At 42.6% G+C, this 24,313-nt stretch overlaps 1 protein-coding gene across 1 annotated transcript in view; it reads left to right on the plus strand.

Annotated features, from left to right (window-relative positions):
• The window catches only part of LOC307122573 (B-cell scaffold protein with ankyrin repeats-like), a 244,279-nt gene that overhangs the window by 187,364 nt on the left and 32,602 nt on the right, over nucleotides 1-24,313 (plus strand). The window contains exon 8 of the mRNA XM_079810623.1: nucleotides 8,752-8,812. Coding sequence (XP_079666749.1) covers nucleotides 8,752-8,812 — 61 coding nt within the window. The remainder of the gene's footprint in view (nucleotides 1-8,751; nucleotides 8,813-24,313) is intronic.

A 24,313-nucleotide genomic window follows, 5' to 3' on the forward strand; every position in this document is an offset into this window, starting at 1 on the left:
TTTAATAGTAAATCAGTTTTTCAGTGAACTTGTAAATAATAAATTGCAATTCAGCATTACAAAGGTAATTGTGCCTAAACGCTTACCTAAACCATGGTGACTCAACGGTTGACAAATATATATATATATATATATATATATATATATATATATATATATATATATATATATATATATATATATATATATATATATATATATACATATATAGGCCTTTCACTATAAATCTGGTATAAGCCCTGTGGCACTCTGTGCTGTAGCAAATGTTTTGTCAAATTGCTAGTGCGGCCTCCTTTGCATGTTATTAACTTTTCACATGTGTTACATTTTGCTTCATTATCATTCATTCTTTGGAAATGAATTCATACTTGTGACTTTCTCTTCGCCATGCTGGTGGTCAACGAGAAAATATCTGACGCAAAACCGTAAATGTGTAGCGCGAGGGCTTTCAGTGCTGTGAACTGCTTTGCACTCCTGGAAGCGGCAGGCAACGTAATTAATATTCATGATGAGGTGAGCCAGGGTTGCCAGGTTTTCACAACAAAACCCGCACAATTGCTACTCAAAACAAGACCAATCGCTTTTCAGGGGGGCTTCTCCGGTAAAATTCGCATTTCCGGGGCTAAATATCACATAATTGGGGTCGCTTCAACCCGCGGACATGAAACAGCCCGCGGCAACAGTGGAAAACAGGAAAGCGGGAAAACCACGGACTTGGCAACACTGGCTGTCATTCGCTATTAAAGGATACGCTTCCAGCGCTTCGCACACACATTGCACCAGAACCGTTTTCGGAACCGAAACTTAGGAATTTGGCGCGGTTCTGGTATTTTTCAAAAATCAGTTTCGGTTCTGCATAAGAACCGGTTCTTGGTTCCCAACCCTAGATAGAGGACAGTCCCAGCATTAACCACACCAATTTTGGAATCTCTAAAACAATCCCTCTAGCGCCACCACCTGTCCAAAGTTTGACTCATGTTTGTGCTAATAACTTTTGAACCATAAGGGCTAGAAACAAAATTCTTTTTACCCTATGACGTCACTTTCCGTCATAATAATTTTCCCGCCATTTTTAATTAACCGAGAGTCCTTGCCTGAAGACATCAACATGCCAATATTCAGTGACAGTCATAGCGCCACCTGTGGGCAACAGGAAATGGCATGTTTAACACTGTGATTAACTCCTCATTGAGATGTAACCAGATCAACATCATATTTGGTCAGTCTAATCTAAAGGCCTTTGTGATGTTATATTGTAAAGATCTTGAGTTTTCCCTGAAGGGCGTGTCCGTGGTGGCCTGACAAAGTCTGATGTTTCGCCATGAAACAGGAAGCTGTTGTAAGTCAGGCATACAATGTCTGATCTGCCCCAAACTTCACATGTTTGACAAGAGTCCTGACCTAAACACATCTACATGCCAATATTCAGTTAGTCATAGCGCAACCTGCTGGCAACAGGAAATGGCATGCTTTATTTATAATTCACTCCCAGAAACAATTTTAAATATGCCATGAAATCCCAAACATGCTAGATACACATTAAATCTTGCAACACGTGGCTATGTGCTAATGTATGTGATTTACACCATTAAACAGGAAGTTGTTGTAACTCAGGTATACAATGTCCGATCTGCCTCAAACTTCACATGTTTGATAATAGTCCTGACTTGGTGGCAATATTCAGTTATAGTCGAAGCGCCACCTGCTGGCAGAAGGAAGTGTGGCACATTGAAGTGAGTTTGCCATATTTCTCCTATATTGACCCGCTTAAATGCATGTCGCCCACCATTCACTGTTTTCCTGAGGCCACCGGGTGGCGGTGCATGTGCGAGGGCCCTTTCATCGCTGCTAGCAGCTTTAATTCTATCTGTGATCTGAGGAAGTGGACTCCCAGAGTGCATTGCAGCATGAATAAATGAATTGCTTTGTTTTACTATTTTTGTTTTTATTTTACTATTTGTCTTTTGTCAGTATAACCCCAATAACGACAGCAAATACAATTGTAAAGGTCTTATTAATAAAAAAAAAAATAATAATAAAAAAAATCCTTGTTACCGTTGTTGTGTTTTGCATGCTGAATGTTGGAGTGTGTGTGTGATTCACTCAAGCTTGGTCAATTGCTAGTCACATATATAGAGGGAGTATATCAACCCAATTAAAATATTATGCCATAAATATTAGCAATAATATGTTAAAAGATCATTATTTGACATGAAATCTTAGCCTGGATGCCAGCCGAACTTAGCCCCGCCCACAACATTTTTACTCGGGCAGTTCGGTCTGGACTTGATCGCTAGAGAAGTAATTATGCCCGAACAGAAACTGGTCGGACCAATGAAATTGTCAGGGCGGGCTTTAGACGATGATGGACAGATGATCAACAGTAACGTAATCATCTACGTCATCAAAGGTGCTTGGTCTGAGTTTGTTCTAATCCTAAACGGAGAACTTGTTCGTATATGCATTCACCTTTACTATTTCTCTCAGAAATGATGATCGTGTTGGTAAGTAAACTCTGTGTATCCTTTTTTTTACAAAACCGGCAAAGATCGTTTACACTCATATTTTTCTTCTAACGTTAGGCTACTTATTCCAGCGTGCGTGCAGGTTACAGGGTTGCCAAGTTTTTACAACAAAACCCGCCCAATTGCTAACGTTCCTCAAAACTAGCCAAAAACAAGCCCGATAGCTTTCCAGGGGGGGTTCTCCGGGAAAAAAGGCATTTGGGGGGTAAAATATGTGTTATTTTGGCATGGCTGTCAGCTAAAAATCGCATTCCTGGGTCTGTATATCACATAATTGGGGTCGCTTCAACCCGCGGACATGGCAACACAGTGCAGTTGAGTTCTGTTGACATTTGATAACTAACGTTATGCGTCGCTCCGTTGCTCTGATTGGTTGTAGGTCTATCCAATTGATGTCTTTCCTGGTTCGGTTGAAACACGCCCCATAATCACAGCCCAACGGAGCAGTATCAGACTCATATTCTGACTAGAATTGAGTATGACGACGTCAGGCTAATGAAATATAGTTATATATTATTAATTCACAAATACATAAATATAATATTTATTACTTCCCTTCTTTTGAAATCAAATAACTATGATTTATTGTTACATCGCTGCATTAATAGGAATATAATTACAATAATATTAATGAATATGAAAGTTCCAAGTGCCCAACCAAACGGAACACTAATCACAATTATGGTTAGAGGAAGTGGAGGAAATGAGTGAAAAGTCTTTTAAAAATTGCCCCGCCTCAAAAACGCTTTGCCCGCCCGCCCGCTTGTTTTTTGTTTTGTTTTTTTGCTTTGGCAAAATGGTACTCAAACCAGTCAAGTAATGTTTACTTGGGTTTTCTAAGTAAGGAAGGCATAGCATGCAAATAGTTCAGATTACTTAATTGTTTTAAGTAAGTGCAACAAATCATTAGACATTAAGTAAAGTTTACTAAAAAGTCTTAGTAAGAACAACTGTTGGATTTTACAGTGTGAGATTTGTTTGATATTTGAATAACAGCCTCACAGCATCTTCCACAGTAATGTTTAACAGTGGGGCCTTTTAGTTAGTGTATTATGGTCAAATCAACTTTGCACATTTCCCTGATAAGACCTTTAGCTTGCTTTAAAGTATCCTTGTTGACACTTTCCGACTCAAAGACGTATTCACAAAATAGACGAGTAACATGGTCTTTAATTTCACAGTTATAGATGTGGGCTTTTTGATGCATTGAGATCACAAATGTGACCTTTTGTGCATGCTAATAAATGTTACTGTGCTTTTACTGTGATACATTTCCATTCTCAGTCACGCAAACTGCATTCGTGACCACTTGAGAAACAGAATACCTCTGTGTAATTTGATGTGATGTGATGCCACAATGAGGTCTTTAAATGTAGTATTCAAATTAATTAATGAATGTATAGGTTTCAAAATGGCAGAATGCCTATGAATATATATATTTTATATTTTAATATATACTTTCTTTTGGTTGGTTATTATCCATTGGTTATTAATGACACAATTGGTTGTTAATGACACAACATAATTTGTGTTGAAAGAAATGGTAAAAGAAGTTGATTTATTTTCTATTGTTGTCTCGTTGTTCCCCTCTCAGTCACACTATCTTAACATGTCCTGCTCGGGTCAGAGGTATTGATGGAAGGAGGAACGGCGGGAAGAAAGGAAAATCAAATCAAATCAAAAATCATGTCTTATGAAATGTTGTGTTCCTTTTCCTTGTCTTGAAAATCCTTGCAATTCCTGTAGAATGGCACTAATGATGCAAAGGTTATGGCTTTGATTCCCAGAGAAAGTCACTTTAATTAGCTTTGGATTAAAGTTTCTGCCAAAAATGAAATATTAATATCTATATCTGTTCTTTTTTAGGAGGAATGTTCTTATTTGTCTAATACACTCTTTGTAATTGACTCTTGGCAATGATTGATTGTTTGTCCTCAGATTGTCTCAGCTGACAGATTTTTGTAGCTTACACTCTAGTCATGCACTACGTCAGATATGTAACTTTGGGACAAGAGCAGTGGCATAAACATGCATTTGAATACATGGTTATTAAACACTGAAACTTAATCAAATCATTTCCAAAGCATTGTTTTAATAAGCAACATGGTGATTTAACCCACAACTTGGTCTTTTTTATTGCTTGTCTGTCAATCAGTCTGTTGACAAATCAGATTATTTCTCTGACAACACAAAAATATTTAAATTATTCATCACAACAAGAGAGCACTTGTGGATAAATGATACACTCATGTCCGACATCAAAGCAGCTGTCTTTCACAACCCCTCAACTTGTGATGTGTAATTAGCTTGTCTTGTCTATCTGTTAATTCTCCCTTTCTACTCTAATGAATATATTCATAACACTGAATGCATAATGTGCATAATCAATATTGAAGGGGAAGAAGTGGAGGCTATTATCACAAGTGAATGGTTGCAGGTTGCTAAGGAACAGAACACAGAGAGTGGCAGTAAGAAAGAAGTGTGCACTGTAAAAAATAATCCCAGTAAAATTTATGGTAAAAAACCGGCAGCTGTGGTTGCCAGAACTTTACCGTAAAAAATACTGCAGAAACGTTTTAGGTTTTTAGGGACAGCACCATATAATTTAAAGGTTTATAATGTAATAATTACGGTTTAAAAAAATGTTGGACCCACTTTATATTAGGTGGCCTTAACTACTATGTACTAACATTTTAATAAATCCTTTGATACAATTAGATTAGATTAGATTCAACTTTATTGTCATTACACAAGTACAGGTACAAGGCAACGAAATGCAGTTTAGGTCTGACCAGAAGTGCAATGGCAGCAAGTGCAGGATATACAACGGTTGCATAAGTGCAGGATATACAATGGATGAATAAGTGCAGGACATGGATGAGTACTGAATATATATAAATATATATATATATAGATGGTTATTACTATAAACAGAATTTACAGGTGAATATGTACAGTGAATAAATATACAGATGGCTATTACTATATACAGAATTCACAGGTGAATATGTACTATGAATATAATATACAGATGGCTATTACTATAAATAGAATTTTACAGATAGAGGTATACAATGATATGTTAGGCTAAGATGAGGAATATAGCAGTGGATTAAGGTAGTGCAATGAAGTATGGACAGAAGTTATCCGAAAAAAAAAGTGTAAAAGTGCAGTGGAAGTGATTGCATATTACAGTTAGAAGTACGGTGCAAAATGCAAATGTAAACAGTTGGTACTGTAAATAACAGTCGGCAGTGCAAAGGAGCATAATACAGTTAAGGTATGGTAGTGCAAAATGCATAAGTAAACAGTTGTTACTGTAATAAACAGTCGGTAGTGCAAATTGACATTCCAGTAGTGCAAATAACAAAGTGAAGGCAGATGTGAGGGGGGAGAGGAGAGTTAGCAGTATATGAGGGAAGTGGATCAACGAGGGTTAGAGTTCAATAAAGAGACAGCTCTGGGGAAAAAACTGTTCTTTAGTCTACTGGTCCTGGTCCGGAGGCACCTGAAACGTCTGCCGAAGGGCAGGAGAGAAAAAGTCTGTGGGCTGGGGGAGAGGAGTCCTTAAAGGTCCCGTTTTTCGTGTTTTTTTGAAGCTTTGATTGTGTTAACAGTGTGCAATATAACATGTGTTCATGTTTCATGTGTAAAAAAACAGTATTTTTCACACAATTTACTTATCTGTATACTGCTGTTTTCACTGTCCTCAAAACGGCCTGAGAATTTCCTCGTTCTATGAAGTCCCTTCTTCAGAAATACGTAACGAGTTCTGATTGTGCCAGCGGTTCCTGTGTTGTGATTCGACAGCAGCTTAGGGCACGTTGCCCGGGAAGGTCACGCCTCTTACCATAACGGGGAGATGAACGCGCTCAAACTACAGCCCCTGAAGGCCAAACAAAGTTGATTTGACTCCGGGATGAAAATAACAGCGTCTGAACGACATGGCGACAAACGCAACCGAACCGAACCGAACCGAACCGAACCGAACCAAACGCAACACTTCCTCTTCTCCACGAGGGAGCAACAAGACCACGCCCCCTTTTTCGCGTATTCTTGTGGGCGGAGGTTAGTCGACAAACTGTTCTATTGACGTAATTAAAGCAGGATGTACATGGATGTAGTCCAAACCGGCCGTTTGCTGTAGGCTTTGAAAGGGAACTTCTGTCAAATAAAATATCTCGCTTGGCATTGAACTTTGAGCTTTATAATTTTACAGGTATTATTTATGCTCTAACAGCAACATTACACACTAACTAAAGTTTGAAAAATGGGATCACGAAGAACAGGACCTTTAAGGCCCGGGTATACTTCGGCCGTCCGCGTTCGTGCACCGCCTGCATGACGTAATTTTCGTCATTCGGAGGGCTCGCGGCCGGCCGCACACCCCGTCCGCGCGCAGCCCAAATTTTGAGACCGCTAGGTCCACTAGTCCACTAGGTGGCAATACACACAGTATTGGGCACAGTGTTCAGCCGTCGAAGAAGAGTGTGCAAAGACCGGTTTACAAACAACACGCTTGAAAAAAAAGAGAGAATTTTTTATTCTTCAGTGTTTCTTCCAAACTATGTTGCAATGGTGGATCCACTACAGTTCTTCTCCGATCATGCCCAGCAAATGTCCCTTTGATGACAGGACTCAGTGCTGCCCTCCGAAGTCTGGTAGAGCATAGACACTTTTTTACTGCGCATGTGTCGAACGCGATCCTCCGCGCGCATCCGTTGTGTAGTATACTTTAAAAGACGCGCGGACAGGGCTGCGCGCGTGACGCGTCCGGGCGCGGTAAGTGAAGTATACCCGGGCCTTTAAGGATGCTGCGAGCTCGATGCAGACAGCGTTTCCTCTGGATATGCTCGATGGCAGGTAGTGGAGTCCCTGTGATGTGCTGGGCAGTTTTCACCACCCGCTGCAGTGCCTTGCGCTCCGCAACAGAGCAGCTCCCATACCATACTGTGACACAGTTGGTCAGGATGCTTTCTATTGCGCAGCGATAGAAGTTCACCAGGATAGCCGAGGAGAGCTGATTCTTCCTCAGTGTCCTCAGGAAGAAAAGGCGCTGGTGAGCCTTCTTGACCAGGCTGGAGGTGTTGGCTGTCCACGACATGTCCGCCGAGATGTGGATCCCCAGGAACTTGAAACTGGAGACACGCTCAACAGCCATTCCATTGATGTGGATGGTGTCGTGTGTGCTTCTTGACTCCTTCCTGAAGTCCAATGCACTTATTGTGTAAATACATGTTTTTACATTGTACTTACATTTTTAAAAATACCTGCATGTAATTACGTCTGTAATTAATTTCTGTAGTTACATTTGTAATGACCCTACCTAACCCTACCCTTAAACTTACCCATACCCCCACATCTGTCCCTAACTCTACCCGTATCCCACCTCAATATCAGCAAAGGTGTTCTGCAATACAATTTGAACACAGTAAGTACATTGTACTTATTTTTTGATGTAAGTACATAGTACTTAAGGCCACCTAATATAAAGTGGGGCCATTTCTTTTATTTTACAGTTCAAAACCGTATAATTTAAAGGTTTATATTGTAATGATTATGTTTATACTGTAAACAATTTACGGTAAAAAAACATATTAACTGAAATAATGTTAAATTACCAACCTATTGAAATACTAATATCTGTTATGTATCTTTGACATATACGGACAACCACCTATCACAGTGGTGATGAGAATCACGTGATGAATCAAAGCTCATCACAAGCAGCTTTAAGAGGACAATACTAATAAGGTGCTCAGTGTTATTCACACAAACACTAAACACCATCATGGTAAAACACATGAAATTTAAAAAATGCAATAAACATTAATTTAACAACATCAGATATACCATAAAACAGTTTTTTTACAGTTAACACTTTGCAGTGTGCCTACTTTCATCATTTTGTATTTATTTTTTGAACTGTTTAAAATTGGTTGAACAGACCAACTTTACAGTCTGTCAGTAAACTAGACAGATTGTTTGTTCTCAAGCTGTAATATTCAAGCTAATTTCTTGATCTGTATCATCGTAGAAGACCTGATGTACATTAGCAGTTAACCAAACATTTTACTCTTTTCTAAAGCATCAGCAAAACAAGTATGTTACTTTGATGATTAAATATTTAACAAGGTTGGTGTTTATCTTTGTAGACAAATATACTGTATGCTATTTAAAAATTTTATCATTTGTTATTAATGTTTCATTAATAATGTTCCCATAGGTATTTGATGACAATGACGGCAACATTGACACCGGTGTATATGAGCGTATGGGAAGAGCAGGTATGTTTAAGAAAAATATGTTATTTTATGTTATATTTATATATAATATAAATTATATATACAGTATATACATGCTAATATTTCTTAAATATATACATGCATGTGTGAGTGTGTGTATATATATATATATACTTACATTTATACACACACACACACACACACACACAAATAATAACACAGTACACACACATATACTATGTAAACACAAACTTTTATTTTGGATGCAATTAATCACGATTACATTTTCCCCAGCATACATTTTATAAGCAATATCATGAGCAAGAGTTCTATTGTTTCGAATATCAGCTGATACTCAGAAAGTGGAAATAAGTTACAGGTTTTCTTAATTGCTTTGTCTATTTTTTTAAACAGCCTTAACATTCTCTAAACTATCAATGCAATTGTCACAACTGTTTTGGGACATCACAACTCTGAGTAACTCACCCAAAACATTTAATTTTGTGAAGCTGAATGATATTGTGTATCATAACAGTAGTTCCCTTTTGAGAGTACTCTCGTATTGCGTTTTGCTAAACGCTAGGGGAATTTCCTTTCCTCGAGATTTTGAAGCAAATTTTTATCCTAAAAATACCATGTAAAACGCAGTGCCGCTGCACAGCTCTCAGCAGGAAGCAGCTGCGCGCTGATTGGCTGTGTTGCTGCAACTGCAGGAACCTATGGCGAGACCGCTGGGCGGGAAGGACCAATCAGGTCCCTCTAATATTCAGGGGGCAGCAGAATTTGCATAGCCAAGGGTACAAAGAGACCCTGTCTCGCCAAATTCGTCAGATTATTTCTTCTTCAGCGACTCACCTCGCTGAGCTCTGGATTGAAGCCTGCCGTCGACACGCACCCAGCAGAACTCTGCAGTCTGAAGACGTCGGACTCTCTGCCTTCAGCCTGCCTTCCAGCTGCACCATCCGGCACATATCCTTTATACCAATTCCGTGTGTTTGCCGTTGCTACACACTCACGAAAAGAGCCCAGATGTTGTTGCAAATGTCTCGTTCCTCCTGCGCCTCGTGTAGAAGCTTTCTCCCGGACGAGGATCGGCACATCATCTGCGTCTCATGTCTCGGACGAGACCACACGCAGGCTGCACTCAACCAGGACTCGCCATCGCCTGTCATATTCGCAGAGGAACAGCACAGCTCCCCTCGTCTGGCGGCTGCCACTGTTTCCTTCGGCAGACCGGAAGAGGATGACAGCCATTCGCTTGCTGCATCTGAAAGCAGGTGGTCGGACACCGTCTCGGAGCACGCTACTTCGACGCGGACTGCCACAGGCGTCAAAACCTCAGTTGACGCTGAGCTTATGCGCCTGCTCACTAAGGCTGTAGACGACCTCGGTATTGACTGGTCTCAACCCCAGGAGCCCCAGAGAAGCAGGCTGAACGAGTGATTTTTCGAGAACCGCCGCCACCCGACCACTCAAAAACCCGCTCCCTTCTTCCCAGAAGTCCACGAGGAATTATCCAAGTCGTGGAAGGCGCCATTTTCATCTTGCATCAAATTCCCTTTTTCTCCCGCGCTCTCGGTGGTCCATAGCGCTCAGGAAAAAGGATATCACGCTCTTCCTCCCCTCGAGGAAGCCATTGCTGCACACCTTTGCCCGCCCTCCGCAAGGGGATGGCAGTCAAAGGCTGTACACCCATCTAAGGCCTGCCGCACTACTTCCAGCCTCGCTGGTCAAGCATACGCCTCCGCCTCCGCCGGCCAGGCTGCCTCAGCGCTACACTCTATGGCGGTGCTTCAGGTCTTCCAGGCCAAACTCCTCCGTTCCCTTGATGAGTCTGTCCCTGATACCGAGGCCCTGAAGGACCTGCGCGGCGCCACTGACCTGGCCCTGCGCACGACCAAGGCCAACGCTCAGGCGATTGGCAGATGCATGGCCAACTTGACGGTTTTGGATCGCCATTTGTGGCTCAACTTAACCGAGATGAAAGACTCGGACAAGACCGCCTTCCTGGACTCACCTATGTTGCCTTCAGGATTATTCGGTCCCTCTGTGGTTGGGTTCATAGAACGCTTCACCGAGGCGCAAAAGGCCTCACAGGCAATGCGACATTTCCTGCCCAAGCGTTCCAGCTCCTCCGCTAGCCGTCACGCTAAGGCTGGACCAGCCCAGCCCACCAAGGCAGCGCCACCAGCTCCCCAGCCTCGCACGGCTTCTAAGCCTGGAGCATCGAGGTCCCCGACCCAGCAATGTGTCGAAACCCAAGCCGCCGAAGCCGTCCTAGCCAGAGGCACAAAGAGAAGGTGGATAATACACGCTTCGGCCAGCTCTCTTCCAAAATGTTCCCCAGCTCCCTTCAACCAGGTGGCTGGGCACATTACATACACAGCCAATGAGCCCGCAAACAAACGCGCTCGCCTGTACACAAACACTGTTTTCACGGCGACCCATATGAATCACAAAAAGGATTTTTTCTCTTTAGGCAGTGTGCCAGCATTAAAGCATGTACCCCTACACTCAATCATCTTCAACTATCTCGACGACTGGCTCATAATAGCTCAGTCAGAGATACAGTTATTAAACCACAGATCTTGGCTTCTCAACCATTTGAAATGCTTGGGCCTCAGAATCAATGTGGCAAAGAGGTCTTTGTCTCCCACACAGAATGTTTTGTTTCTGGGAACAGTGTTAGACTCATAACAGATGAACGCGCGATTGACGTCACAGCGCGCGCTCTCTGTTCAGAATCGAGCGGTTTCCCTCAGATCCGGTGCATACACTCCTCTCAAACACTTTCAGAGGATGGTGGGTATCATGGCCTCGGCGGCGCCAGTCCTCAGACTAGGTCTGTTACACATGCGCCCTCTCCAACGCTGGCTGAATTGCTCACGCATGGCTCTCGGGCAGATTACAAATCAAGGTAGACCACTGCTGTGTATTGGCTCTGGCTCCTTGGAAAAATTCGGCAAAGTGTCCCCAGCAGAGTGGTCTCTTCACCCACAAACGATTCAGACAATTTGGGGCATGTTTGTAGAGGCAAAAGTGGATCTTTTCGCCTCGCAAGACAATGCTCAATGCCTAATATATTTCTCCAAGCACAAGGACGGGTTGGCCCACGAATGGCCCAGCCTTCCTCTTTATGCTTTTCCCCCAATCACAATGTTACCTCAGGTCATAGAGAGGATCAGGGAGAGCAAATGCGCTGTGCTTTTAATAGCCCCGCTCTGGAGAAATCAACCATGGTTCTCACTGCTAAGTCGGATGTCAGATACAGCCCCGTGGCCAATCCCGCTGAGGACAGACCTCCTCATGCAGGCGAAACGGCAGATCTGGCATCCCCGTCCCAATCTATGGGCGCTTCATGTCTGGCCCATCAACGGGTACTTGAGAACCTCTCTGAAAGTGTATTAAACACTATTTCTGAAGCTAGAGCCGACCAGGCGGCTCTATTCAGGTAAATGGTCAGTCTTTTCGGACTGGTGTAAAGCACGAAGCCTGACCCCACATAATTGTGAAGTGTCAGAAGTGCTCACTTTTTTACAAGAGCTACTGGACGCGGGTCGTTCCCCCTCCACGCTCAAAGTTTATGTGGCTGCCATAGCAGCGTACCACACTCAAGTGAATGGACTGTCATTGGTGAAGAACGATCTTATCGTGAGCTTCCTCAAAGGGGCTAGAAGGCTTTCACCCCTTCAGTCCCTATATGGGACCTATGAAAGGCTCAACATTCGAGCCTCTGCATTCGGTGAGCTTAAAGCTCCTATCACTCAAGACCGCTTTTCTGCTAGCAATCGCATCAGTTAAGCGAGTGGGTGATCTGCACGCGCTCTCAGTGAGCGCCTCTTGTCTGGAATTTGGGCCAAACGACTCTAAAGTCATCCTCAAACCAAGACATGGATATGTACCTAAGGTGCTGTCAACTCCGTTCAGAGCACAGGTCATTCCACTTTCAGCACTCTCATCATCGTAAGAATGCTAATTTGCTCTGTCCTGTCAGAGCGCTGAGAATATACATAGAGCGTTCCGCTGCTTTCAGGCAAACTGAACAGCTCTTTGTGTGCTTTGGCGGCCGCACCCGCGGGTGCACGGTTACAAAGCAGACCTTGTCACGATGGATAGTGGATGCTATCTCGCTGGCTTATGAGTCCAAAGATCTCAGCTGCCCTATAGGCATCAAAGCCCATTCAACTAGAGGCATGGCCTCGTCATGGACTTGGTCTACTGGCATTTCACTGGATGATATCTGTGCGGCAGCAGGCTGGGCCTCCCCGTCCACTTTTATCAGGTTTTATAATTTGGATGTCCCTGCCTTACAGGCTGGGCTTCTCGCTGTGTAATACATATTAACCCCTTATGGCCCGACAGTCCGGTCTGGGTTAAGTATTTGTATAAGTCATAAGCACATTCCTAACATGACTCGACTTGTCTGGTCATTCAATATTCTTATTGGCCGATCTATGTCTGGTCTATACATATACAGTATATATATTTACACATATCTTGTGTGTTATTCTCATTAAATAGCCCGACTCAGGTCTGGCTCATATTGGGGACTTCTATGAATATCATATTTACGGGCCCACTTAGGTCGGCCTGGGTATGGTGTCTCCAGGCTTTCAGAGCCGTTAAGCGAGCAGAACGTTTTGCATTGGGTCCCCTAGCATTTAGCAAAACGCAATACGAGAGTACTCTCGAAAGGGAACGCTTCGGTTACTTTCGTAACCTCGGTTCCCTGAGAAGAGGGAACGAGTATTGCGTTTGCTTGCCGTGCTTCGCTTGCTCAGGGAGTCGCTTCAGTCGATTAACCTGACGAACCTGGCGAGACAGGGTCTCTTTATACCCTTGGCTATGCAAATTCTGCTGCCCCCTGTGGCGGGAATATTAGAGGGACGTGATTGGTCCTTCCCGCCCAGCGGTCTCGCCATAGGTTCCTGCAGTTGCAGCAACACAGCCAATCAGTGCGCAGCTGCTTCCTGCTGAGAGCTGTGCAGCTGCACTGCGTTTTACATGGTATTTTTAGGATAAAAATTTGCTTCAAAATCTTGAGGACAGGAATTTCCCCTAGCGTTTAGCAAATCGCAATACTCGTTCCCTCTTCTCAGGGAACCGAGGTTACGTAAGTAACCGAAGCGTTTACAAGTTTACTGGGAATAGTAGTGTTAATTTGGTCAGACGAGACGAGACTAAATATGTTCGTCAACGACCTTTTTTTCCATGACGAAGACAAGACGATGACGAGGCTGCACCAATGTCCAAAAACGCTGACTAAGACTAAATTAACATGCATTATTGTTGACGAAAAAGGACGAGACTAAAATGTTTTGCATAAAATAAAAACTAAGATAAAATCTCTTTTCAATTTCGTCTACAATCGTCTCTACTTGTTCATTATGAGATTCAGCTGTTCAGAATATTCCTAAAGAGTTTGCGCTGTTGTTCATGTACAGGGGAATGTTCAAAGCTCAAACCGGTGCGCAACGTTTTGCTACGGTTTCCGGCTGAACGTCATGTTTCCTGGAAATGGTGTGCAACGGTGTGCAACAGGTTTGAGATGTGTTTTATCTTGTTTGGTGGGTGTGTCAAAAATGTCAGCCCAATCAGCAGCAACATGTATATAAACCACGCGGTATTAAAGAGACAGCTCACACAATGGGTCCAAGTAAAGATGTTTACAAATGTGTCCGCTGCAGCTCAGGCTACGCAACAATTGAAGATATTAGAAGACATGATTGTCGTGAAAAAAAAAAATACAGTATATATATATAGATGTATATATTTATATTTTAGCTTCATTGCAAGGCAAATTTCATATATGGTAATTAAGTGTTTTATACATAAAAATGAGAAAGAAAATACAAGTTATTAAAAAGTAAGAACTAGAAATAAAATAAAATAAAATTACCAGGAGATAAAAAAAAGGTTCATTAAATGGGATTGGGATGTTGTCATTTATTCTGGACGGCAAGGGCAGTGATTGCATGTATTTTGCAGTATTAAACACGTATTTATATCGATTTTATCAGGCTCCGAAAATTCCTCAAAAAGAACACAAAGAATGGCCTTCTCGGCTGCCATAGTTACAACTCTTGCCTCAACAGAACAGGGTGTTCAACGCAGCACCGTTTCCGTTTAAAAAACGTTTTGCAACGTTTTGTCGGGGACTCGGGGCTTACGTTGCAAAACGTTTTTTAAACGGAAACGGTGCTGCGTTGAACACCCTGTACTGTTGACGCAAGAGTTGTAACTATGGCAGCTGAGAAGGCCATTCTTTGTGTACTTTTTGAGGAATTTTCGGAGCCTGATGAAATCGATATAAAAACGTGTTTAATACTGCAAAATACATGTAATCACTGCCCTTGCCGTCCAGAATAAAAGACAACATCCCAATCCCATTTAATGAACCTTTTTTATCTCCTGGTAATCAATTCCAACTTAAATCATTTTATTTCTAGTTCTTACTTTTTTAATAGCTTGTATTTTCTTTCTCACTTTATGTCAAGCAATTACCATATATGAAATTGGGTATATAAATAAACTTGCCTTGCAATTAAGCTAAAGATCATGTTGATTATTTATATATATATATTTGGCCGTGAAACGTCATCTCACGTTCATGGCAGGCCAGGCTGTCGTGTGCGTGCCGTCAGATTTATATTCCAAGTTCACATGGTGTATCTAGTTGAGGCAAACACTATGGGTAAATCGACTGTACAGTAACTTTAAAGCCACACAGAAATGTGGTGGTTAAGGGCCACTGTGTCATGCCAATGTGCTGATTCGTCCCATCTTCTTCAATAGCTAGCAGAGTTTTTTGTCATGCTAATGTACTGATTCGTCCCATCTTCTATAGAAACAATCTCTTTCCAAAACAAATAACATTTGTTAGCCATTTCAAGGTAAGGATTACACAATATTAGTGCATCAACATTAACTGTATGTTAAACATTACTAGTAATTATTGTGTGTGTGTGTGTGTGTGTGTGCATGGGCGTCGGAAGCAAAAAAAATGTGGGTGGATCCTCAGAAATTTTTTACTGGAGTAGATGCCAATTACATTAAGAACAAATATACCGCTTTACCTGGTAAACGTATAGATCGGAAAGACAAAATGACGTAAATCGCCATATCATTGAGAGTGACAGTAGTGTAGGGGTAAGACGCACGCCATCTAGTTTTGACACAAATCGACCCACAAATAAACCGGTTCGAGTCCGGCTGTCGCCGAAATCAATCTTCTCCGTTTTTCCATCACATATCAAATCGGAAAGGCATTTATTTTCAATACAAATTAAGAAAATATTAGAAAAGTGGAAATAAAGCGTCTAATATGTGTTTAATAATAAGTCTTTATCGATTAGGGGTAGGTAAACAGACATGTGCTGAATGTTAGAGACGATAAAAGTGAGTGGGTCCAATATGATCGTAAAAAGTGGGTGGGTCTTGTCCCACCCACATACAATGGTTCCGACGCCCATGTGTGTGTGTGTAGCCATGAAAGTTAAGTGTCGCTGGTGTCATATTTGTGCAAAGGAGAACTTGGAGAACATCATACCGGATCATCTTGAGGTTAGGATTAGGTATAAATCAACGGACAGGGAGAACAGCTCCAGTAATAAATGGTTTTGGCGCAGGTATTGAGAGGTTAGGGTTAGGGTTAGGAAACAGCTAAGACTAATCTAAACAGGCAATGAAATTGTGAACTTGAAATATAAATCTGAAGACACGCACATATAGCGCTTTTCTTAGTAGGCTATGTTGGATTGACTTCGTTTAACGACGATCAAAACAAACTAGCTGACAGCCTGCCATGAACGTGAGATATATAACCAATCGGAGGAGAGCCCTTCTAGCCAATCAAAGACGAAAAAGGGGGTACCTTCCCCTACCACCCTGGGAAAAAAAATATCGCGCAGCGGACACATTTGTAAACATCTTTACTTGGACCCATTAGGCTTGTTTGAGATGCGCCTCGCCTCGCCTGCAGTTCAGCCGAGACTAGGCGGCTGCAGTGAGGGGAGGAGTGAAAAAAGTGCAGGCAAGACGGACAGTTCTCTCTTCTCGTAGTGGATCAGACACCTGCGAGATCAAAGGCGGATATCGCGGGATTCACACTCGTGCGCTTTGTTGCTGATAAACTGGATGTAATTAAAGTTCTGTTACTTTTATATGAAAATAAATATTATGAACAAGACACCCAAAGTTTTTGTTATTTATTTCCATTCGAAAGACGTGTTTATCAATCATTTTTACTTTAATTATGCCTACATACATGTTTGTATATATATATATATATATATATATATATATATATATATATATATATATATATATATATATATTATAAATATAACAACAATCACATAACCCACAGAGATCGCCTTTGTTAGAGAGTTTGGGAATATTCACACATAAAAACATGATATATCAGAGTTTTAAAATCAAACATTTTTTAAAAAGAACCATACATCACGGTTGTTTTAACCAATAGGCATTAAGCTGTGTCGTCTGCAAGTCGTTTCCCATCATGCTTTTGCTCAGCGCAGTCGGTGGAAAGCAGCTGCGCTCGACTGCAGAATCCGACACGTCCGCCTTTCGCTCGCGAGAGTTTTTTGACATACGTCAAGGACGCGCGCTTTGATATAAAAACACGCGTCGGAAACGCGCGTTTTCTGTGACCCCAAAGCGCACGTTAAAAACGCGCGTTTTTATGGTAAATCACGCGTTGAGGACGCGCGTTTTGCTGTCAAATCGCACGCTTTTGACGTGTCAGTGTGCAATCAGACGCCCGTCCAAGCATATATGAACACTTTGGCTTGCCATACAGAGCAAGGCGGACCGCCCTCGGACACATTTCTAACCGGCATGCATCTCGCGCTGATCACCGGTGATCGGTTCTGCGCAGATTTTGCTCATCTCAAACAAGCCTATAGTGTGAGCTGTCTCTTTAATACCGCGTGTTTTAAATACATGTTGCTGCTGATTGGACTGACATATTTGACACACCCACCAAACGAGAAAAAACGCATCTCAAACCCGTTGCACACCATTACACACCGTTTCCAGGAAACATGACATTCAACCGGAAACCGTAGCAAAACGTTGCGCACCGGTTTGAGCTTTGAACGTGCCCCTGGTCTCGTACTCCTCCTGTTGCTGCAAGCCTGTCATCTCGCGGCGGCGCGAGCGGTCACGTGGTTCCCGGAGCGCTCAATACTTCTAGCGATGTGTCAATACATTTGAATGGCTTAAACCGCGTAAGTTACAGCTTCACTATAGAGGTGTTTGCAGCAATTTTTGGTAAACAGTAGCCTACAGCATAGTGTGCATTGATTATTAAGTCAGCCACATTTACAGTATCATTTTATTATGGAGAGTGGTAGAGATGCAACATTAATGTTAATGTTTTTCTTGTATTTAGCCCTCAGGTATTCCTTATTAATTAAGTCACACTTATACTCATTGATGGTCAAATGTGACCATACACCTTAACTATTTTTAAAATAAATAGCCTATATTTTAGTTCTATAATATTTATTGAATATTTTGAGGATATCTTTTGGTACTACATACTATTTGTGCAATACTTATGGTCCATTAATGACCACTTAAAACCTTTTTCTTCTAATATTTTTATTATGTATATAACAATTAGTGTATTAAGGTTAAAATAGAGAATTCCAATGCAAAGAGGCAAATTAGAGCCATTTTGTGGCTGGAAAAATAAAAGAATTCACTTGAAATGCCATTACCCACTGGGTGCCTGTATGGTTCTTTAATAAATATACATGTAGGCTAGTCTAGTTGCTCAAAAAAGTATTGCAGATCATAACTGCTTACTTATTTGTGAAATTTTTAAATGTTAATAATAGTGAATAGAAAAGAATGCAAGCAAATATAATATAACCCCAAAAAAGTTCAAAATAGTGCTAAAAGGCAAACTTATTTTTCCTTATATGTACAGTAGGCTATATACATGTAACCCAGTAGAATACAGTTTTACAGTTAATGGGTTTAGTTCAGATTTATTTGTTGTTGTGAGTGAATTGCACGTTGATATAAAGTGTGTATGTATGCCTTTAAGGATACGGGATCAAAGAGCAAGTTTGATTGTTATTCACATGTATAAAACGTGGTTTTAACCAACAAGTTAGATATTCCTTTATTTAATTGGTTCATGAGAGTTTTAAGTCCCGCCTCTGATGCTGCGTGAGAGGGCGTGGGGGTGAGCGGGAGAGTGGAGAGGAGAGTGACGAGAAGTGCAGCCAGGAGAGTGACGCTGAGAGATTGCGGTGAATAAAAGTGTTTTTTTTTAATCGATAAAGCATCGATATATAATAGTGTGTATATAGCGACCTGTGTACGACACACAAGTGTTAAAGTGGAAGTGATTTGGGTTGTTACTCAGTTCTGTGGGTGTTCGGTTAACATCGCTGCCTTTAATCCAGTTTTCTGCGGCCATTTTATGTAGTTTAGCGGGGCTGACGCATCAGCATTAAATATAGCCGCTTATAGACTTAAAGACTCGCAAGACTGTTCACGCGGTGGTTTTCTTACACAACGAGGGAGACATTGAGGACCAGATAGCGCCCCAAATACCCGCGTTATTTGGGGTTCCTCTGGCTACGAGGGAGGTGCGTGTTGTCGGCTGACGAGGACGAGCGCGCGGAGCTGGGCGAGGACGAGATCGAGAGAGAGAGAGAGCGCGGAGCGGGAGCGAGAGCGAGCGAGGAACGGCGCGAGACGGGGAGAGCGAGAGAGATGCTGTGCGATGCTGAGCTGTGCGAGGCCACCTACAGGATTCCGTTGAAAGTGAGGTATCTTTATTGATTTTATTTGTGCTCAGGAGAGTGAAGGGGCCATTTTCAGTTTCCCGGCCACCACGAACACAAGCTACGATTCAGGCCTGCAACGGGGTGGGTTGTTTATGACTGGTGTGAGTGTGTGGGCCCACATCATTTAAAATCAGTATTGGTATACCAGTTGGTTCATTTCAATAACATTCAGTGCACTGAAAACAGGTAATATTCAGAGTGACGTTTTATACTCTCTGCGAGTCATCTTAATAACTTAATTCCAGTGTATTAACCCTGTTCATGCCTTTTTGAGTGGTTTGGTGACATATTGACTACTTAAGTCATTTATATTACCTGATATATTGTTTTATCAGTGTGATAGTGTTATTTGGGTGATTTATGAATGTGATAGTGTGAATTACTTCACATTCTGATATTCATATATATTTTATTTTTTTATTTTTTTATTTTCTATTTCAAATTAAATCCTTTACATTTTGTTATTCTTACCAGCGTATTCTTTCTATATCTGTTATAATAACCAGTTTATCTTGGGTGCATATAGAGAGTTTAATTTTAAGTAACTTTCTAACAGAACAGCATTTCATTGTGACTTCAGAGGGGCCTAACTTCAACATCTGTAGGCATTTAGCTAATGAATCTGGAGCGCTGTCCTACTTAATTACAGTAAAGACAGGTAGGGGGCGCTACATAAAGTGGGGGCTCGTCCGGGATCTCCCTCTTGTAAGTCATTAATGAGTTTCTAAAAGAAGAAAGAGAAAGGTTAAGCTCAAGCATATCCTGTCATTGCATTATACGTGACTGAGAACTGCAGAAAGTGTTAGCATGGCTCTAACGAACGACCCTTGTCTACAAGCCGAGTTAACCAGCTGGTGCAAAGAGGCTGCCATTGATGTGAATCATGCTTTAATGCTGCTAAATGTACCTGTTCACACAGAAGTGGCCGAAATTGAAGAGGTGATGGAAGGAGTAAAAGCGTTAGGAAGAGTTCGTGTACGAGACACAAGAGAAGGACCTACCTCACATTCTCTGCTGGTGTTGTGTGAGTGCAGACACGCCATTGACTCTAAGAGCACCCCACCTGAAGTGTCATGGGGAGAACAAGAAGAGCCATGGTCAGTCATCGTTATCCAGACACCGGAATCAGCATCTGAAACAGATTCTGGAGGTTTCACTGCGAAGTTGACAAAGTTCCTGATGGATGAAGGAAAGTCTCTCAATGATGTTCAAGCTTTGCTTTCTTCACACAGTGCCACAGACAGTTCCCCTGAATCAATTATACGTGCCATGGGTGAAGTACTGGAAAAAACGGTAAAGATCCCTAGAGATAGCAATGCATACCGACGCCTTCGCACCTTTTCAGCTGTAGTTCCAACCCCCATCGGAGAGGAGAACCTGGAAAACTGGATTGACCAAGCCAGGCTGATGATAACTGAGTGTGACTGCTCAGAGAAAGAAAAGCGCCGTAGAATTGTGGAAAGCCTCAAGGGTCCTGCATTGGACATTGTAAGAGCTGTCCGATTCTCCAATCCTGAAGCGAGTGCCTTGCAGTGTTTGGAAGCGTTGGAGAGCACCTTTGGATCATCTGAGTCTGGTGAGGATTTATACTTCAAGTTTCGTCTTATGCGCCAGAGCACGGGGGAGGCGCTGTCTGAATTTCTCAGAAGGATGGAGAAGACCCTCAGCAAAGTAGTGGAAAGAGATGGACTGTCCCTCAGACTGGTAGATAAAGTGCGAGTGGAACAGCTGATTAGAGGAGCTGTGAATTCCGACATGATGTTGCTCCAACTGAGGCTGAGAGAAAGGAAAAGTCACCCACCGTCTTTTCTGAGTCTGTTAAAGGAAATACGTAAGGCAGAGGAGAGTGAAGCGGCCCGCCACAGAATGTCTGCCAAAGCAAAAGCCATACAATTCTATGGAGAGGAAGAAACCAGCACCTCTGTCATCCAGGAACTCAAAGCTGAGCTGCAAGAATTGAGGACACAAATAAGTGGAGGTGAGCCCAAAGCTATGTCTACTTCATCATTAGTGATTAAAACTAAAGATCAACCATTCAAGAAGATTGAAAAAACGGAGAATTCGGAAGTACAAGAGTTAAAGAGACAGGTCGAACACTTACAGCAGCAGTTGGCAGTTCTGAGTGTCAGTTCCACTCGAGGCTCATCTCATGGTCCAGAGCAGCGGCAAAAACCATCACAGTCTGTGTCCACGTCATTAAGACCCAAGCCAGCCAGAACCAGAGACGACTACTTCTGCTACAGGTGTGGAGAAGATGGTCATATTGCCACAAAATGTCAAGTTCCACCAAATTCTGATCAAGTGATTCAGAAGCTCATTCGTTCTTTGCGGCAGGCAAAGAGTGGAAAGCACGAGACAGATGAAAATAGAACTGTTCCAGACCAAGCCTGTTTTTCCAGAAAGAGCCAGACAAACATCCATATGCCCAACAGTGTTCCTAAGGGACTAGTAGGACCGGCATCAACTGTAGAAGTGAAGCTGAATGGCCAATTATGTCAAGCACTGTTAGACAGCGGATCACAAGTGACCATCGTGTTTGACAGTTGGTTTTCCAAGAACCTGCCTGATGTGCCCATTCACCCCTTGACTGGATTATCTATATGGGGCCTCAGTTCTTCCAGTTACCCTTATAAGGGATATATTGTGGTTGACGTCACCTTTCCTGCCTCTGTTATGGGTGTGGAGGAGCCACTTTCCATCTTGGCACTGGTATGTCCTGAACCCCAAGGTCCTTCCCAATTGCCAGTTATTATTGGTACAAATGCCAGTTTCTTCAAACGTCTTGCTGATCTTAGCCATGATACTGATGGATCCAGTGTTGCATGTGCTTTGAGAATCCAGACTCAACATCCTGCCATCTATCTGCCACCACAGCAAGAAGCTGAAACCCGTTATGATGAGCCTGAAGGAAAAGTCAGATGGATAGGGCCTGGTGATTGTGTAGTTCCACCAAAGGGAGAAGTGTGTGCCGCCTGTAGAATGGAGACTGATCTGCCCTTGCGAAAAGATATCTTTGTGATAGACACCCCAGAGGAGGATCCTCTACCTGCCGGAACATTTATAACCCCCGTAGTACTCCCATTTTCAGCAGTTAAAGATCAACGTGTCCGAGTTCTACTCCAGAATGTAACATCCAAGGACATCTCCATTCCTGCTGGCACGGTAATTGCCAATGTGTATCCCACCGACACCGTCACGGTATCTTCTGGAGAACAGACATCCCAAGAAATAGACCCAAGTTTGTTTAATTTTGGTGAGTCATCCATTCCTGAGGCCTGGGAACAGAAACTGCATCAGAAATTATCAAACAGAGGGGATGTGTTTTCTACCAATGAATGGGATGTGGGATTAGCTCGAGGGGTTGAGCATCCGATCAGACTGAAAGACATCAAGCCATTCAGAGAACGTTCCAGACGCATTGCGCCTGCGGACATCGAGGATGTACGACGTCATATCAAAGAGCTGTTAGCGGCTGGAATCATTAAAGAGTCGAGGAGTCCGTATGCATCGCCCATTGTAATAGCCAGGAAAAAGAGTGGGGCAATCAGGATGTGCATCGATTACCGAACTCTAAATGCTCGTACTATCCCTGATCAGTACACCACTCCGAGGATCGATGATGCCCTGGACTGTTTGGCTGGTAGTAAATGGTTTTCTGTTCTGGACCTCCGCAGTGGATATTATCAAATAGCCATGGCCGAGGAAGATAAAGAGAAGACAGCGTTTATCTGTCCCCTGGGATTCTATCAGTTCGAACGTATGCCTCAAGGAATTACTGGAGCTCCAGCAACATTCCAGCGGCTAATGGAGAAAGCAGTTGGTGACATGCACCTCCTCCAAGTCATAGTGTACCTCGATGACATCATCGTGTTCGGGCGCACACTTGAAGAGCATGAAGAGAGGCTGTTGAAAGTCCTAGACCGTCTGAGAGAGTGTGGCCTGAAAGTATCGATTGACAAGTGCCAGTTTTGCCAGTCTCAGGTTCAGTATGTGGGTCACATTGTGTCAGCTGCTGGAGTATCCCCAGACCCAGCCAAAATTGAAGCAGTAACACGCTGGAAAATGCCCACCGATCTAAAATCATTAAGGTCATTCCTGGGGTTTTGTGGATTTTATCGGCAGTTCATAAAGGATTACTCTGCCATAGTGAGGCCTTTGACAGAGCTCACTAAAGGTTACCCACCAACATCTGGGCAACACAAGAAAATGACGGATGGCAAGAACTACTACAAAGCATCTGAGCCATTTGGAGAGCGTTGGGATGACACCTGTTCAGCAGCTTTCCATAAAATCATTTACTGTCTCACACATGCCCCAGTACTCGCCTTCGCCGACCCCAACAAACCATATGTACTGCATGTAGATGCCAGTCTGAGCGGACTTGGAGCTGTTCTGAATCAGGAGCATTCTGGTGGACTGAGGCCCGTGGCCTATGCAAGCAGGAAACTGAGTGCATCCGAGCAACGTTACCCCATTCATCAGCTAGAGTTCTTGGCGCTCAAATGGGCGGTTGTGGACAAGTTCCATGACTATCTATATGGTGCACAGTTTGTGGTGAAAACAGACAACAATCCACTTACTTATGTGTTGTCTAGTGCCAAGCTGAGTGCGACGGGTCATCGTTGGTTAGCTGCATTAGCTACCTATAACTTCAGCTTACAATACATGCCAGGAAGTCACAACATCGATGCGGATGTATTGTCTCGCTATCCCT

The sequence above is a fragment of the Gobio gobio genome, assembly GCF_949357685.1.
Source record: "Gobio gobio genome assembly, chromosome: 2".
NCBI classification, from domain to species: Eukaryota; Metazoa; Chordata; class Actinopteri; order Cypriniformes; family Gobionidae; genus Gobio; species Gobio gobio.